This window comes from Theropithecus gelada, chromosome 3 (assembly GCF_003255815.1).
Source record: "Theropithecus gelada isolate Dixy chromosome 3, Tgel_1.0, whole genome shotgun sequence".
Classification (NCBI taxonomy): Eukaryota; Metazoa; Chordata; class Mammalia; order Primates; family Cercopithecidae; genus Theropithecus; species Theropithecus gelada.
In genome coordinates this window covers 82,926,055-82,945,295 of record NC_037670.1, presented here as the reverse complement: position 1 = coordinate 82,945,295, position 19,241 = coordinate 82,926,055, and the positions used below count along the sequence as shown (strand labels likewise).

General features: G+C 42.2%; 1 protein-coding gene across 1 annotated transcript in view; it reads left to right on the top strand.

Annotated features, from left to right (window-relative positions):
• WIPF3 (WAS/WASL interacting protein family member 3) overlaps positions 1-19,241 on the top strand; it is a 108,034-nt gene that overhangs the window by 50,245 nt on the left and 38,548 nt on the right. The window contains exon 3 of the mRNA XM_025380041.1: positions 19,089-19,221. Coding sequence (XP_025235826.1) covers positions 19,089-19,221 — 133 coding nt within the window. The remainder of the gene's footprint in view (positions 1-19,088; positions 19,222-19,241) is intronic.

The following is a 19,241-nucleotide window of genomic DNA, read 5'->3' as shown; positions in this document are numbered from 1 at the left end:
AAAAACTTTCTAGTTATCTCTTTAAAAACCGAACTTGCATTTTATTATCATTCTTATTTGTTTTTATTGATTTTACCTTGTCAGATCAATGACTCTTCATCAAAAATGGGATGATACCCTTAGAGAGAAGGTTGGTGGGGTAGAGTACATGTCATGTAAGAACCTTCTGGGCAACATGGAAAGTTTAAGGAATAAATATTTTTTCACTCTTGTCATATTTTATTAGCAAATCTCAAAATCCATCAGTCAATAGGCACAAGTTACTCTAATGTCTACTTTTTGCAAATCACTATGCTAAGCTGTGGGAGACCCAAATCAGTGGAGCCTTATTTGTCTCTGCCCTCAGATAAGACATATGAAGAGATAATAGGAAGTAATATATATTCACCGTAGCAAAGAATGTAGGCTTGGGGGAACTGGGTGATAAGAGACCTTGGTGATTAAGGGATCGGGTGAAAATGGCTGCCCTCCTCACCAGCGTGAAGCACAGAGCAGACAGTGCTGGGGCGCTCACTGGGCACTCACACACCTCCCTCACCTTGCACCCTAACCACCTCCCTCACCTCACCTTGTCCCCAACCTGCAACGTAGGGTAGTTAAACTTTGCTCCCCCATAATCTGGCATTTCAGAAGATAAACTAAGTCGTTTCTCTTAAAAAGAATCGTGGTAACATGTCCCTGATTCTTTTGGAAAATATAAATCGATGAATTTATTTTTCTTGATTTTTAGTAGATTATGCCCCAACTCATTCCACAAAAAGTTGAGACAGTGATTTTAAAAATTCTCCTGCAGAGTTTTCCTACACCCTTTCCATAGTACTTGGCTTCTACAGATTTTTTTTTCTACAGATTTATTTTTTGACAAAATAAACCAGAAAGCTCAGTGCAGGTGTCCACCATTTCAAGGAAAAGACACACTTTTCAGAGCTCTGCTTCCTGTGGCCCAGCTGCTGTTGGCCGTTGGTATTACCTGGGGTTTCCACATTCTCCCACCTTCTACCCAATGACTTCTCCCAGGGACGTTGGTGACTGTGGAACTTTAATAGTATGATTTTCTTTAAACTATTCTGTGTAAACATTGAATATATCTCTGTGTGTATATGTGATTTAATTTTTAAATGGACTTTTTTAGAGCGTTTTAGGTTCATAGCAAAATTGAGCAAAAAGTACAGAGAGTTCCTGTACACCCACTGCCCCCACACATGCACAGCCTCTCCCACTGTGCACATCAAGACTTACATTCTGTATTTTTTAAAGATTCATCATCTTTAAAACTCTCCTTTTCATAGTTGTTGCAGCATGAACCTATTGTTACACAAAATGAACAGAGTGAGTACCAGAGATTATTGGCATTTTAATGTGATTTCTTTACAATGTTTATGTATTAATTTTTATGGTGTCTTACAGTCACATTACATAGCCATATTTTCTCATATTACATAGCCATATTTTCTGCCAGTACAAGTATTTTTGGTTCTTAAAGTGAAATGGAATATACTAGAGATCAGAATAGTAGCTGACACATCAAAGGCAGTTGATGATGTTTGTTAAACTACATTGATATTCTATTCCAGAGAGTCTTATGACTTCCAGATGCTTCGTGATCTTTAAATGGCTTCTCCCCTCACCCCACCCTCAACAAGGCTGTAGCCTCTTCCATAGGGTGTGGGTTAACTTCACTGAAACACCAAGGAGGCAGAGACTCATCAGCACAAAAGAAGGACAGTATATAGGGATATATCTTAGGTTCAGAGCAATGGTTACATCAGCCCACACCACTCTCATTACATATAGCCTCAATCAGCAGGCCTAATTTTAGGAGGTGCAAGACAAAAATACAGTCGAGAGAAGTGAACTAAAAATATACCCCCCTTATTCTGTTACAATGTACTTCCTCCGATAGCTGGTCTGTTCCATTAAGCAAAATTCTCTGCCTGTCATAATTGCCATAAAGACTTTTTGATGATGATTAAGAACAATGAAAGCCTACATTTTTATTTTGATTCATTGCAGCTGTCATGACCTTCCACTTATTTCTGCTCCTTTTGAGAATTGCTGGCATTCACTTAAACAGATGCTACTGTATTTTTCAGGGAGAGTTTGAGGTGGCCCCATTTTATTAATATACAAAGAGTGTCATTAAGGAGGGTATATTGTATGAGTCACACTTCAATTATACCAGCGGGCCCCTTCTGTGATTCTCATGACAAAAATACTTGTTTTTATTTTCAGTTCCCACTGTATTTTTCACATTGAAGAACCTATTTTACTTTAATGAAGTTTTAAGAGTGCTTATTATGTTTAAGACATTATGCTCAGTACTGGCAGGGTTGATTGAGACAAAATTCCTGCCTCAAGGAACTTACTTGGGGAAGACAGATACATGTCAAGATGTGAAACTAGGATGCCTGCAGCTGGCACTTCTTTGAGGAGCTGTCTTTGGGGAAATATCTTCATGAACTATGGGGGTAGGGCTGGAACTTGAGGGCAGGAACAAGGTAGTGGTAAGAATGGATAAAGCACACCACTTGAGACAAGGGGAAGAATTTTCTCCACGCATAAGAGTCTGGGCAGAGGGAGAAGACGGTTGAGCAGGGAGCTGAGAGAGAAGATCCAGAACACTGGTTTGAGGTTCAGGAGTAAAGGATCGCTGGACCAGGTGATGTTCCATGTTGGGAAGATCAAAGGCCATTTGAGGGCCAGGGATGCCCGGTGCCCAGTGTGAGGGTATTGATGAGGCTTGGGAGGGAGAACCTTTCTGTTCTCTAACACATTTCCATAACATCTACTGTGCTTATCAGGAATGTTTTATGTGAGTGTTTTGGGGTTTCTTTGCTTTATTTGGGTGTGGGGACTATCCCAGAAGGTTCTGAGCTGCATTTCTGAGGCATGAGGAATACAGCAGAGACAGGATGTATGAAAGTGGGAACCTGGAAGCAAATATGACCCTGAGACACAAGCTCCCCTGAAACTGCAGAAGTCTTTGGCAGGCGTTGTACTTCCTGAGGGCGTCAAACAGGAGGTCTGAGCCAGTTTCCTCTCAGTCTCAAGGACTCGGGAAGCCCCAGCTGATATCTGCTTGTCTGGGTTAAACTGTTAAAATGCACGGCCATTTTACATAAGTTTATAAGAGTGGAAATGCACAGAAGGGAATAGTTAATTCTGACTCAGATTAATTTAGGGCTCCCTGAGAGAGCCTTCGTAGCTGGGCCTTGGAAGCTGAGTGTGATTTCAATAAACAGAATTGGAGAAGGCTGTGTCAGGTAGAGGGAATGCCTGAGAATTGGCCTTGAGAAACCAGCTGCGTGGACAGGACAGACACCAACTGTATAGGCATGTGTGGTTGGCATCTATAGTGTATAGGTGGGTAGAAACATGGACTGTGGTTGGATTCTGGAAGGCCTTCAACTCCATGCTTAGTGAATTTTGACCTAAGTCTGTAGATGTCTGATCTGTATCTAGAGAACCAAATTGGAGAAACAACATGAAAGTTTGTAAGGAAAAGTTTTGAAAGCAAGAGTCCCATTAGGAGACCATTTAAATCCATGACTGTCAAACCTCCCACTTATACACCTACTATAGTCTGGATACTTGTCTCCCCAAACCTCATTGTGAAATGTGATCCCCAGTGCTGGAGGTGGGGCCTAATGGATGGTGGTTGGGTTGGGTCATGGGGATAGCTCCCCATGAGTTTGTTCTTGCCGTATTAGTTCCCTCCAAAGCTGGTTGTTAAAAAGAACCTGGTGCCTCCCCCTGTCTCTCTTCTTTCCTCTCTTACCATGTGATCTGGACACACTGGCTCCACTTTGCCTTCTACCATAAGTGGAATCAGCCTGAAGCCCCTACCAGAAGCAGATGCTAGCACCGTGCTTCTTGCACAGCCTGCAGGACTGTAAGCCAAATAAACCTCTCTTTTCTTCATAAATTATCCAGGCTCAGGTATTCATTTATAGCAACACAAACAGACTAAGATAATCCCTGGAGGATGATCTACTCCCATGGCTAAGATTGGAGCCATGGTTTAAGTGGTATGGATGAGAAGTAAAGAGAGTGAACACAAGAAATTGTAGTAGAACTAGAAAGGATGGTAGGAATCAGAGATACATGAGAAGGCGGGGTTGACAGGTGGTAAAATTGACAAATTATTGATACAGGGAGTTGTTGTTTTTAGGTCTGATTGACTTGAAAGATATTATTGAGCTCCATATCAGGAGAGGAGCAAGAGGTGCACAGGAGTGTGTTTGTGCATGGCGGGGAGGGGTGGGGATGGGGCAGCGATTATGAGTTTGGTTTTGGATGTGTTAAGATTGCGGTACTAGTGGGATATTTACATGGAGATGTTCAGCAGCCAGTTGGAAATGCAGGCCTGGGGCTGCACACTCAGCTTATTCTTAAATGACTTATCTATGTCGCATAAATGCCAGCAAAGCCCAGAGGTAGACCGAGTAGATTCTAGGTGTTTCAGCTCATTCCTGAGCGTCACCGTGGAAGTAATATATAGAAGTGTCTGAATTCCCCCTACTCTGTCCCTGCCCATAGGAGATTCTCAGTGAATGTTTGTTGTGTGAGTTGGAACAATACCCTCAGTTTGGTGATTCTGGGGGGAATGGAAGAGTTCATACTTTACTTGCAAATTGTGGTATGGAAGCACTCATTTACTATATTTGCTTATATTTGACCTTTTGTCCATGAACATATGGATGTAACAAATATTTTCTTAGGAAGAGAAATGTAACTTTACAAGAGAGATTTTTCTTAAATATACAGGGCAAAAGGGGTGGTGGCGGGGTACTGCACAGTCTTAGCCCTGCCTTCCTGCCTCCTTTCCTTTGTTTTCTCTTTGCTGTGACCTGTTAGCATAGTAGTTTATACTACTTTCTATTTGCCATTTATTTATTTAGTAATATATTGCCTGTTTATTGTTTCTTTATTATGGATATTTGTCCTCTAAAGAGCAGCAGCTTGAGTCTGTTTTTGTAGGGAACTTAGACCAGAAAGGTTGTGCTTCATAGAAGAAGAAAGTCAAACAAATACGGATTGAAAATGCCCGGCGTGCAGGGTCACTGAGCTTATGTGGTGAAAAATGAAGGAACTGACATTTACCCCTCAGGGTTGTTGGGAGACTCACATGTCATCATATCTAGCGACAGACTTATAAGCTGCAAATGTTTGCAATTATAGGACACTGATGTTGTTGTCATCGTTATTTGGGGGAAATCAGGTAAATGAAGAAAGAGTCACCAGAGTTTTCAGAACATACTTCATGGAAAAGATATATTTGAGTCAGACAGAGTCATTGTCCATTCTTCCTCAGAAGAGGGACTGATGGTGTTTGGGGAAGATTTATCTGGAAGTGTTTTGCAGTAATTCAGCCATGCAGTGGCAGGAAGGCCTGGCGTGGTTGCTGACATGGGAGAGGAGGTCTTTCTGACACTCCATGGTGTCCATGGGTCCTCTGGGGCATATAATTCAGGGGTTATATTCTTCCCAGAACACATTCATTTAGCTTCCTTGCTGGCAGCACCTCCTGGCCCACTTACCTTATTCTGTGAAGGCCTCACACACACACACACACACACACACACACTAGACCATTAGACAACTCAACTTGAGTTCAAGATGAGGCTGGGGGAGATGCTCCTTCTTTTTCCTAGGGAAAATGTCAGACATGGTTGTTTCCAGATGTCTAAACTTTCTCATATGATAAAAGATACTGTAGGGCCGAAAAATGATAAAAGGTCAATGAGACATGGGATAGTCGGCAAGGATAGTCACTTGGGCTGGTAAAGGCCTGGTTATTTGTTGGCCTGGGGATATATTATCAACTCTGTCCTGAAAATGAAAAGAAATTAGAACTGAGCAAGTGGCCCAGTGGGCATATCAAATTTTTATGTGTCCATGGTTTAAAAATGAGCTGTGCAAAGACGGTAGTGAAAGGAGCAACGTTGCAAGTGTAGTTTGTGTCTGTTAATGGGGCTCACTGTTTTGGCCAGGGAGTGGGAGAGATAATAAGCTTATTGCAGTGTGTTGAGTTTAAGTTGCAATCTCTAAACAATATGCCAACCCTGTTATTTCTTTATTTATCACACTGAGCCATCATCTGTTGACTCACTACTATGAGTGATGAGGATTTAGCTTCCTTGAATCACCCCTCTTCTCTTCCTCCCCACCTTCCTCCTTATTTTTTTTGTCCTTGTGGCACTATTTTTACTTCCTTTTGTGGTTACCTTTGTAACTTTAAATAATACACTGAAGCCTCTGTTGCTTTTGGTCAGCTTTTGACAGCATTCTTTCACCCTCTGTTTTGTGAAATGAGGTTGTGGTGTCTCTCCCCTTTGCTACATCTCTTTTCTATCTTCCATGTCCCAATTTTTCTCAACTGTATTTTTAATTTTGTTTGTTTTTATTTGTTTATTTTGAAATTAACGTATAGTAAGACTGACTTTTGCAGGGGAGGGTAACAACTATATAAATTGCAACAAATGCATAGATTTATGTAACTACCACCACCATCAGGACACAATGCAATTCTGTCACCCCTAAAAACTCCATCGTGCCACCCATTTGTAATCACACCTTCCTTCCACCCCTAATCCATGGCAGCCACTGCTCTTCCTTTATTATCATTATTATTCCATTGCTGGGTAGTAGTCCTCAGTTTATTAATCCATTCACCTCCTGAAGGACATTTTGGTTGTTTTCAGTTTTGATCTATTATAAATAAAGTTGATCTAAACATTCATGCATACGTTTTCATATGAACATACATCTCTATTTCTCTATCATAACCAGACCATACCATCTCGATTATTGTAGTTTATAGGAAGTCCTAAAATCAGGTAATGTGAGTTATCCAACTTTACTCTTCTTTTGCAAAATCGTTTTGATGATTCTAGTTCCTTCGCCTTTCCAGGTAAATTTTAGAGTTAGTATGTCTATATCTATTTTAAAATCTTACTAGGATTTTGATTGGAATTGCATTGAATTTACAGATTAACCTGGGAAGAACTGACGTCTTTCCTATGTTGAGTTATCCAATTCATGAACATAGCATCTCTCTTCATTTATTTAGGTCTACTTTCTTTCATTAGCATTTTTTTTGGTTTTAAGAATCCATATGCTGTGCATATTTTGTTAGATTTATACATAAGTATTTCCTTTGTACTTGGAGCTATTTTAAGATATTTTTAAAATTTTGATTTCCAGTTTTTTGCTGGTACAGAATATAGTTTTGTGTACTGACCTGGTATCTTATGACCTGGCTAAACTCACTTATCAGTTCTAGGAGTTTCCTACATAGAAAATAATGTTTTCTGAGAAGAGGTACAATTTTTATTTCCTCTTTCCCAATCTGTTATGCCATTTATTTATTCGCATTTGCTAGAATTTCTATTATGATGGTCAGTAAGAGTGGTGAGAGTGAACGTCCCTGCTTTGTTCCTGATCTTGGGAGAAAATGTTTTATCACTAAGTGCAATGTTAGCTATAGTTTTTTTTTTTTTTTAAATCAGGTTGTCGAAGTTCCCTTTTATTCCTAGTTTGCTGAGAGTTTTTATCATGAATGGATGTTGAATTTTGTCAGATGCTTTTTCTGTATCAATTGATGTGATCATGTGATTTTTCTTCTTTAGACTATTAATATGGTAGATTTTATTGATTGATTTTGAACCAAATTTTATTATATTGTATTCCCAGAATAAGCCCCACTTAGTTGTAGTTTATTGTTATTTCTACATATTGCTGGACTCTGTCTGTTCTTCATAGCTAAGGATAACGTTTGCCTTCAGTTGTGTAATCATATTCAGTGTTTCCTGCTTTGTCTCTACAAGTGTCTCTAAAAGTTGAAAATCTCTGAAAGACAATACTTTTAGGATTATGAAGAACAAATACTGTCTGTAAGGAAACAAATAGGATTGTATGATTGCGTTTCTCTCTCTTCGTGACTGAAATACTCTCAACGTTTTAATGGGTTAAGATATGGTAACTCGTTTCTTACTCTATTAAGTTATTCAGAATCAATGTCTTTCTTGGCCAACTTTCTCTTTTTCCCACATTTCAGATTCTCTTTATTTTTACGAGTAGTTGGGGAAAGGGAACCATATTCTTTCTTCCCTTGATGCCCAGTATCACCCAACTTCTTAGACGTTCTCTTGCTCAGAATGTGTTCCATTCTTTTCTAATTTAAACTGGCTGTTTTCTAGACCTGCTACACAGCTGTCATCTGGGAATTTCTTTTTATTGGATCTCTGGCTTTATTCCAGGGAATGCAAGCTTTAAAACAGGAAAAGGTGGAGTCTGCTGAAAATTATTAGAGGGAACTGATATTAACAGCTAACATATATTGAGTAATTACCAGGTCCAAAGCTCTGTTTTAAGCTCATTATAGGGATTACCTCCTTTAATCTGCACTACAACTTATGTGGTAGTTATTACTCTCTCCCAAATTTTATAGATGAGGAAACTGAGGCTTCAAAAGTCAAGTAACCTGCCTAAGTTTTGCCACAATAAATGGTGGACCCAGAATCCCAGCCAAGATGATGGGACTCTGGAGCCCTCATTTTTAACTGCAAAGAGGGGCTGTCTCGGGTGTCTTTAGGGGTGACTTACTCCACCAAGCACACTTGGCCACTGGCAGACTGGACCCAGATGCTTCCTGAAATACAGACAGCCAGAACAGAATAGTAAATTGAGGAACTGACCCCTGAACTCAGCTCTTTCCACTGTACCACACTGCCTTCTTAATAATGAGTGGATAAATATGCTTTGGCAGTGCAACTAGCAGGAAGAAGTGGCTCAGAGAAGAGCCAGGAATGTTGAGCGCATGAACCACAGAGACGCTAGGGGTATGGAGGATCACTGCAAACCAAAGAAGGACTTGTTGGGTGCAGACAGGGAAGGAAAGGCCTCTACTCTTCATTGACAGGGCCTAGAACTGGAGTGAGGCCCAGGGATGACACAGTTATAGAACACATATGCTCAGCAGCCCCGTCTGGTGACCTAGGGGCCCAACCCAGAGAGATTTGGAAGAAGGTTCTGGAATGGATGAGAATTTCATCAAATCCAGCAATGAGACCCTTTCAGTATTGTCCTTGGGCTAGCTGTGAGTCATTGTTTCTCTAGGATTCAATCCAAGTCTGGACCCAGAGGTGTCTGGACTTTTCATGCAAAGGTCCTAGAAACTGACAGTAAGAAAAGGAAGTCTAGGCTGGGCGTGGTGGCTCACGCCTGTAATCCTAGCACTTTGGGAGGCTGAGGCAGGCGGATCACCTGAGGTCAGGAGTTCAAGACCAGCCTGGCCAACATGGTGAAACCCCGTGTCTACTAAAAACACAAAAATTAGCCAGGTGTGATGGCACATGCCTGTAATCCCAGCTACTTGGGAGGCTGAGGCAGGAGAATTGCTTGAACCAGGGAGGTGGAGGTTGCAGTAAACCAAAGTCATGCCACTGCACTCCAGCCTGCGTGACAGAGCAAGACTCTGTCTCGAAAAAAAGAAAAGGAAGTCTAGATTCACTTACATTATCATCTATAATAGAGAATACTGTGGAAACATCTTGAACTTTCTAGAAATTTTGGAATTTTCCCTTGCTTAGTTATTTTTGTTACCTTTGTCTCCTTTCATATGTGAGTAGTGTTCATAACCACTATTATTTTAGAGTCAACAAAGGGAGGCCATATGCCAAAGACCCTGTTGCCCTGCAGCCAATAGGGAGACAAGCAAGGAGAGAAGAGGCCCAACACTCAGAAGAGAGAGGTGGATCAGCAGGGCTGGCCCATAAGAGGTTCTCTGTTACCTGACAAAGGAGTTTCAGGTACAGCTTATTTACAGTTGAGGGTATCAGCCACACAGCGTAGGGTTACTCCGTGCACTTTCCATTTTAAGTCCTCTCAGTCCCCCTGCCAAGGTGGCTGCTGGCATTTAATGCACTCACCAGGCTCGTCTCAGAGCCTGTCATTCAGCCTTGGCCGTCCTTTCTGGCTCTGGCAAAAGCCTAGCACTTAGCTCCTTTGACCCCAGCCTTCTTCGACACTCCACTCACTGTCTGTTTCAACCCATCCTCCCTTTTCCTTTTCTGATGCCCCTTTCCTGCCCACTCCTTCCTGCTCTGGCTCTCACACTGCTTGCAAGGCAACATCTACCCTGTCCTTGAGCCAGAGAGCAGTGGGATCACTCCACCCTCCTCCCAGCTGCAGGCCTGTCTTGTATTTGCTGGGTATAAGAGGCTGTGTTGTGATGAAGAGAGTCAAACTTGCCTGTACTCACTGCTCCGCTCTGTACTTGGTAGCAGCGGATGGTCTGCTTCACCCTCGTGCCTCATCTGTAGACTGGACATAATACTCATAACTAGTACCTACATTATAGGGTTGTTCAGGGCCTTTGAAATGAATTAATACATGCAAAGCGGTTGGGACAGTGCCTGGCACATACAAATGCCTTCCCATTTCTTTTTATTATTGCTATTGTCATTGTCACCCATTGCATGTTGCAGCCCTCTTGTTAATTCCCTTACCCAAATGCCAAAGTCACTGCTGTGTGCACTCTTAAGTAGAGAGAAGGAGCTGGGCCTCTGTAAAAGATTGATTATTTCAAATGAGAAAGAGAAGAAGGAGCCATAGGGACCTTTGAGGTTTCGAGCCTGGATGAATGGGGAGAAGCCCTTAACAGAGACCGAGGGTCAGTAGCACGACGAGTTGGAAATAACAACAATAATGTTATTTCATTAGTTTGGAGATTAATCTGCCGGGCGGGGGCATGTTTCTTTTTGATAGTACTTTTTGTCTAGAAGAAATAGAAGATATGAAACCTGACACTGTTACAACTATGTATTATTTATTAGTTATTCCTGGTGCCATGCCCTTGACTCCTTGCTCTAGCCCCCCATCTTTTTTTTTCTTTTGAGTTCATGAGATTGTTCTTTCTAGTTCCAACTTAGGTTTGAAGATCAAATTTTCTCATAATTTAAAATTTATTCTTAAAAGCCTGAGAATATTGGCATCATTGAAAAGGAGAGAATGGTGCGGAATTGAATTCACATCTCTAGGGACACAGTGGCCAAAGGATAAAAAGGGTGAAGACATTAGGAAGAATCAGGGCTGAAATGTGACCTCAAAAAACAATCACTTCTCTTCCCATACCTGCTTGCTTTGTGGGAGCAGATAAATGTTAGGGGAAGCAGAGTCAAAGATCCGGACACTAAGGTTTCTATAGAGTTCATGTCAACAAATACTGATAGGTTGCTCCCACAGTTTTTGTTTTTAACTGGATTCACTAGTAGGAGAAAGTGGAGTGGCTTAGTTTTTGCACTCAAAAATAAGGAGCAAGACCAATATGTAGAAGCTATAATACTGGGCAAGATGAGAGCAGTGCTGCAGAGAATTAAAAACGATGTGCCTCGGCAGTGGAAAAGCAGATCACACAAGGAAAAGTTTAGTTGAGAAAGTTCAAAAAATACATTTTCTAAAGTAAACTGTATTTGATGTCAACAGCTTCACGGGGAGATGAAAGGTTTGGCAGATATGGCAGAGCCGGGTGTGGGGCATCCCCAGAAGAGGACGGGCTTGGAAGTGGGAAAGAAGAGACACAGGATAAACCCAGAGCAGCTGGAATGAGGCTCCAACTGGCCAAGGAAAGATATCTTGGGACAGTATGGCTGAATTCCTTGATTCGGTAGAGACTAGTGGGCCATTGAAGCATTTTGGGATAGAGGAGTCAATTAGCACTTTAAAAACGATCATTTGAAGGCTGTCTCAAAGAGAGATGAGAGTCCAGTTTTGGAGACCAGCTAGGAGGCTCTGGGTCTAGAAAATAAATAATGAGAAGTGTGTATATATATATATGCACATACACAAATATATAAAATATATGTACATATATGTGTGTGTATATGCACATATATACAATGATATGTCGATTAACAAAGGGGATATGTTCTGAAGCATATACATTGTTAGGTGATTTTGTCATCATGTGAACATCATAGAGTGTACTCACACAAACCTGGATGGTAGACCCTACTGCACACCTAGGTTATGTGGTATGGCCTGTTGCTCTAGGCTACAAACCTGTATGGCATGTTACTGTACTGAATGAATCCTGTAGGCAACTGTAACGCAATGGTAAGTATTTGTGTATCTAACCATATCTAAACATAGGAAAGGTATGGTAACAATATGGTATTATACTGTTATAGGGCCACTGTCGTATGTGTGGTGCATTACTGACTGATAAGTCATTATGCGGGGTATGTGCACACATGCACACACATGTACATACACCCCTCCACCCCAAGCAAAACATCCTGGCAATCTTACCCATGCTGCATTACCACTCTTTTTTTTTTTTTTTTTCTTTTTTTGAGACGGAGTTTCACTCTTGTTGCCCAGACTGGAGTGCAATGGTGCAGTCTCGGCTCACTGCATCCTCTGCCTCCCGGGTTCAAGAGATTCTCCTGCCTCCACCTCCCATGTAGCTGGCATTACAGGCATGCGCCACCACACCTGGCTAATTTTGTATTTTTAGTAGAGACAGGGTTTCTCCATGTTGGTCAGACTGGTCTTGAACTCCCAATCTCAGGTGATCCGCCCGCCTCGGCCTCCCAAAGTGCTGGGATTACAGGCGTGAGCCACTGTGCCCCACCTGTATCCCCACTCTTAACACCATGTGTAGCACAGAGTTAGCACTCAAATCTTAAATAATATTGGGTTACATTAATATTCAAGGGGTTCGCTTTACTGATTCCTATTTACCGTCTTTTCAAGCCCCTTCTTTCCAGCAGTTTCTGTGAACTACTTTTATCAGTTAAAGTAATCATCATGTACATTTAAAGACATGTTTTTGTCTAGTGTCTGATCCACCATTTATATGTTTGATGTCCTTTTGAATTGATAGTTATGGGGTAGTTGACTCTCTAATCCCTGCCTCTGAAAACTGTCTGTATCTGCCTAATTTACACATGTCCCAAATCTCTCTTTCTCCATGTTTCTTCATTTCTACTCTTTCCATCCCTAACATTTATTCTTATATTTTTCTGATTATTCCCTACTAAAGAGACTTAGAATTAATACTGGAATCAAAATTCTCATTGTTGCTAAAAATTAGTACTACAATGTATTGCCAGATGTGCAGTTTGTAGTTAGGAAGGGATAGACACACAATAAAACTGCTTGATAACACTGGTTTGGGGAGGAAAAAGCTGGCATTTATACATAAACTCATGGTACCCCGTGGAAATCCGAGCAAGCTCAGCAAGCAATACTAATGAGGCCTCTGATTTTTTTCCACTGGGTGAGATGGAAAGTCATTGCAGATTTTGAGTGGAATAACATGATCCGGGTAGCAGATGCTCTGCTAAGGGTAAGCATGTTGCTCTAGGAACACAGATAGGGCTCTTCATCTGACCTTCCAAGATCAAGACGCCTCTTGGGAGACAGCCAAGAGACAAGTGTAAAAAGAGCAGAGATCAACTCAAGCCGAAGTTTGGAGGTGAGCACCAGTGTGGTGGAAGGCTCAAGGAATGGAAAGTCTGGGCTGGTCACTAAGGGCCTTATGCAACGTGAGGGGATTTGAATCCTCAGGATTCAATTCAAATGGATCCAGCAATGAATGACACAATTAATGATACATCTTTTATAAAGATTACTCTGACTGCTGTGTGGAGGAGGGCAAGGAGACGTGAAAACCATGTAAGGGAATCCAGAGGTGATGAATGCCTGCATTAAGACATCATGGCAGCGATGGAGAAGAGGTGACAGATTTCTGAGAAATCAGGAAAAACAACAGGAGTTTGCAATGGACTAACTGTTAAGAATAAGGAAAAGGGATGAGTATGAGGTGACCTTTACATCCCTAAGCGAGGAGGTGACAGCCGCAGATAATAACCAAGTCATGAAAGCGGATGAGATAACCTTGATGGGTAGGCTTGTTTTATGGATGTAAAGAAAAGGACCAGACTCATAACTCATAGCCCCAACAAAAGACCCCCTCGTTCTGCTTTATCTCCAAGGAAGCAAAGGGGCACAGGGTGAATCAGTTCTGTACTCTAGGTAACAGTCACAGGTCTGTACACAGTATCGTTTAAGGTACCAGACCTTGGCCAACATGGCAAAACCCCATCTCTACTAACAATACAAAAATTAGCTGGGCATGGTGGCATGCACCTGCTGTAATCCCAGCTACTCTGGAGGCTGAGGCAGAAGAATTGCTTGAACCCGGGAGAGGGAGGTTGCAGTGAGCCAAGATCATGCCACTGCACTCCAACCTGGGCAACAGAGTGACACTCCATCTCAAAAAAAAAAAATCAGGCTTTAGAAAAGAAGGTTAGCAGGTACATTCTTTTTGAGCATGGATTGGAATTGGATATTTGGGTTTCTAAAAATGAGACTTGGAACTGTTAGATCTCAATGTACCTCATTCTAGAACAACTTGACTTGTGCACATATGGGGTGCAGGGAACATTGTGTCAGACCTGACAGGAGAAAGTTAGTTTTTTAAGCAAATATTTCATGTCTCTCTTTTGGATTCCAGGTTCTCTGTGTTCTCCTACATAAAGATGGCAACAGTAGAAGGGAGACATTGCCATTCTGGCTGTCCTTGGGATTCAGACTTGGTAACTAACTGCAAATACCCTGGCTGCTGATGTCTGTCTGCCCCCAAGTTTCAGGAGACGGGGTAGGCTGAGGGCTGGGGTGATGAGCAGGCTTATATGCCTGGAAACCTGAACACTAATTTTAGGTTTAATGGCCACATTGGAGAAGCTACCTTTAGAAGACTGCAAGGCTGAAATTGTATTAAAATGATAGGGTTTGGATCCTTGTTGAGAGAAATGACCTGCTAGATTAGAATCGACCAGCTAAGATTTTTATTAGCATTTTTCACAGTTACGAGTATTGGAAAGGTGAGGATGGCATATGGTGACAGGGTGACAAATAGCAGGAAATGTGTATGTCAAAGTTTTGATCTGGGCTGGACTGTCATCTCCCTTCCCCAAACTATGCCATAAGGCAGTTGACTCATTTGTTGGAATGACAAATGGACATGGGAAAGCTTTTATAATGTATCAAGGTGAGAGAAAAGGCCCCTCACTATTTTTTTATTCTATCCTTGGCTTTGTTAGGACTGTTGTTCAATTTTTGTATTTCTAATCTCACAGGCACACTTCAAGCTTTCATCCTTTATAACCAAGGGGATGAGCTAAGGTGCACGTCTATTCTATGATGGTTCATCTTTTGGGGATTCTGGGCTATCTCTTTTGAAGCTTGCTGTAGAATTGAGTCAACAAAAGCTTTGTGTGAAACCCAACAAATTGTCACTACTTAAGCACCATGTTAATGAGACAAAATAAGAGTGAACTTGGAAGTAATGTTTTGTTGGTTTCTTTTTTGTTTTGTTTTGTCTGTGTGTGTTTTAGTTTTTGGTGCATAGTTTTGCCATGGGAAAAGTGTCCAGGAATGGCTTTCTCTCCCTTGACTGTGTTTTAAGTGAAGTTGCCTATGATCAGGATTTGCGCAACATGAAATGTTCAGTGAATATTTGAAAATCCTTTCTTTCCTGTTTCTGCATCCTGTAACCACAGTAACAAGAATTCTTGGGGTGGCAGGAGGTTTCTTAAGACAGCAAATGATGGTTGAATTGTCAATAAATATTGCAGATGAAGTAGAAATGACTGGCTTTGTGTAATGTGGTCTTCAATATGCAAATGGATATGTCCTTTTGTGCAAAACCAATTAAGTCTAAATATACTGTATATGGTCACTTTTGCCACAGAATTGTTAATTCCTTCCTGCCACACAGGAGAGGAAAGGACTGGTGAACACCATATTAAGATCAGGTGAGGCCGGGCGCGATGGCTCACGCCTGTAATCCCAGCACTTTGGGAGGCTGAGGCAGGCGGATCACAAGGTCAGGAGATCGAGACCATCCTGGCTCGATGAAACTCTGTCTCTACTAAAAAAATACAAAAAGTTAGCCGGGCGTGGTGGCGGGCACCACGGTGGCTGAGGCAGGAGAATGGAGTGAACCCGGGAGGCGGAGCTTGCAGTGAGCCGAGATAGCGCCACTGCACTCCAGCCTGGGCGACTAAGAGAGACTCCGTCTCAAACAAACAAAAAAAGATCAGGTGAGAGAGCCCTCTAGCGGGAGATCATCAGGGCGTTCATCAGGGCTGACGCTGGAGCAGAAGACAGCCAAGAAGTCAGAGGGAATGTTAAATTTAGCCCACAGGGTTGAACTGCACCGTGTAAATAAACACACTGTGACTTGCCATGTCCTCCTGCTGACTTGGAAGATGTTTACTAACAAATCTGCCCTGTAGAATTATCAAGAACTTATTGAGACATGTCCAAAGTTAAAATCTTCATCTTAAGGACATGCAACATTCTTCATAGCCCTCACCTGAAATGCCTGGCCTAGGCAAGGTCAAGGGGTGGGGGATACATTTTGGTAATAAACAGTCTAAATTGGATGACATGACCCTCCCCTCCAATCCCCAAGGGCTAGTAAGGGATGGATTTTCTCATCATTCCAGTTGCTTTTTTAAAACAAAGAACCCACCAATCTCACCCTTGCCTTCCCCAAGGCTGCTCTGAGTTGGGCCATGAATATTATTATAACTCGGTGGGTTATCTTCTTATACCTAGAAGGAAAATTACAAAGCATGCTTTTTTCCCCAAAATCCCTGACCATAATGCATACTTGAAGTTGTAATGTCAAATTCACACAAAAATTTTCATACCCTCTTAGCTACAGTCGTGATATTCCTTTGGTCCCTTAATTTGTCATTCATTATTTATAAATAAAATGAGAGGAAACTTTAAAAATGTTAAAATTTTGCAGCTTAAAATGAACTCATGATATTAATGGTTTATATGGGGTTTTTAAAAGCATATTGTATGGGAAATGCCCTGCCTTTCTAAAATAAATAAATAAATAAAATCTCCAATGAATCAGGATTGAGGCTCCTTGCTCACCACTTTCTTGTTGACCATCGTTCATAAGTCCCTCTTAAGGGTTCAAAAGCTTGTTTCCAGGGGACAAGAATCAGACTTTGAAGCCTATGCCCTTCAAAGCCTGCATAAGGTTCATAACCCACGCAGTGGAGTTCACCAGTGAAAATGTGGACTCAGCACATTTTAGCCAAAACCACAACTGCCTCTGCTTCTAGTCTGTGACACAAGAGAGCCCATGAGTTTCTAGTCAGCCAACCTGGTTTGTCCTTTTTTAAACAGAAAATGGCAATAGCAAGGATTTATAAATACTATTTATACTCCAGGGACCCTCCAAGGTCTCATGTCTTCCTTGAAGCCTGCTCAGCCTGAAGAACATGGTCATTTCTGGACTCTTGGTGGCCTTCCTCTCTGGGGAACCAGCATGGCTGCCCAGTCCTGTGCTGCGTGTTGCACAGTGGCTTAACTCACTATAGTTATGCCTCTGTGCCTGGTGCGTGCATATGCCTTTAAGAGCAAAGACAGCTCTGATACCCTGGGTCTAGTGCATTCATTTGCTCACTCAAGTCACTTATTCATTCATTCATACAGTAGTTATTGAACCAGATCCAATTCTACTCTTTGGGGATATTTTTGTGAACAAAACAGACAGAATCTTTTTTCCTGATATGGAGTCCTTGGGATGGATGAACATTCAACTCATAATCACAAATTGAAATTTTCCACAATGATAATATAAACTTATACCCTATGATAAATGTGACAGAGGAAAAAGGAATATGGTACACTCCGAGAAAACAGTGAATGGCCTTATTTAGATTTTGGGTCAGAAAAGGCCTCTGAAGTGGTGATATCTAAGCTGAAACCCAAAGATACATGGTATCCCCATACAGTAAGACTAACAAGTATTTCTTGCTTTGAGAAATGATCAGCCATTTTTAAGGTCACGTGGTTGGTATGAACCTTCTAACTGTGGAGAATCCTCCTGGCTGTGGCTTCCAGGGCAACCCCTTCCCACCTTTATTTGCCACCAACCTCCCCAATGTTCTTTCTGGTGTTCCCTGGCTCTAATAACCCATGGAAACCTCCACCATGTCAGCTAAAGCTACAGCTGAAGTGAAGCAGTTGTATCTCAGGCCTACTTGCAGAATTAGGACAAAAGTTTTTCTTGCAAATATATTTATGAAGCATTTAGCAGTCCATTAGACACTTATCCTAATAAAAGAGCATGTGTCCTTGGTAGTCACAGTGTTGCAAAGTGAAAAGCACATGGCCTTTGGGATTCAGCTCATCTGGGTTTGAACCCCAGCCCTGCACCCTCAAACAGATGATTTCTTAGTCTCAGTTTCCTCATCTGTAAGATGAGGCAAACTCACAAGGTTTTGTGAGGACTAATGTAACACACCCAGGCACAGAAGGTAGTCACCAGACATTCACTGTCATCTTCTGCATTCCCTTTCTCCACAACTTTCTGACCTCTATGGGTCCCAGTTTCCCCTGAGCTCCCCAGTTCTGCCATCTGCTCCATGATCACATGAAGGCCACCATCCCCCATTCAAAGCCAGCTCCTAGAGCATGATTCTGCTTCCCTTAAGAGGCACCATGGGCCCAGCATGAGCCATCTAGGACCCAATAGCAAGGAAGATGTGAGTTACTAAGGACTGAGCAAGACTTCAGTCCTGCTCTGGAGAACATCCAGGGGATGACAGGGCACAGGAGCAACTCCCATCGTCAAGTGGGGAATCAGCCAAGGATTTGGTCCAGGAGGGGACCTGGGGCACCAAGCAGGATGATCATTCAAAACCTGAGAGCAGGGGCCAGGTACTCACGGACAGAAGCCCTGGGGTGGGGAGTGTAAGAGAGAGGAAGGAGGGGCTATGATTTAGGGCTCTCTAAGACCTCCAGGAGCTTGTGCACAAGATAGGCACTTGGGACTGGGTCATCTAAAATAAAGAGTCCCTTCTAGGTCACCAGTTAAAGAGGCGTGAGCAGGACCCAAAAGTGTCTCTCCCGTAGGTAACCCGAGATCAGCCTTGGGAATGGGACGGGGAAGACAGAGAACTGCAAGAGGAGAAACTGACAGCAGACGGGACATTTTGTTTATCTGAAAATGCTATTATAGTCAAATCCTTCTTACTCCCTTACAGGTAAGCACAGACACCTCCAGCTTGCGAAGGGCAGATCCAAAAGGCCGGAGTGCGCTGTTGGCTGATATCCAGCAAGGAACTCGCCTGCGCAAAGTCACGCAGATCAACGACCGCAGCGCCCCGCAGATCGAGAGTAAGTGAGCAGCCCAGCCA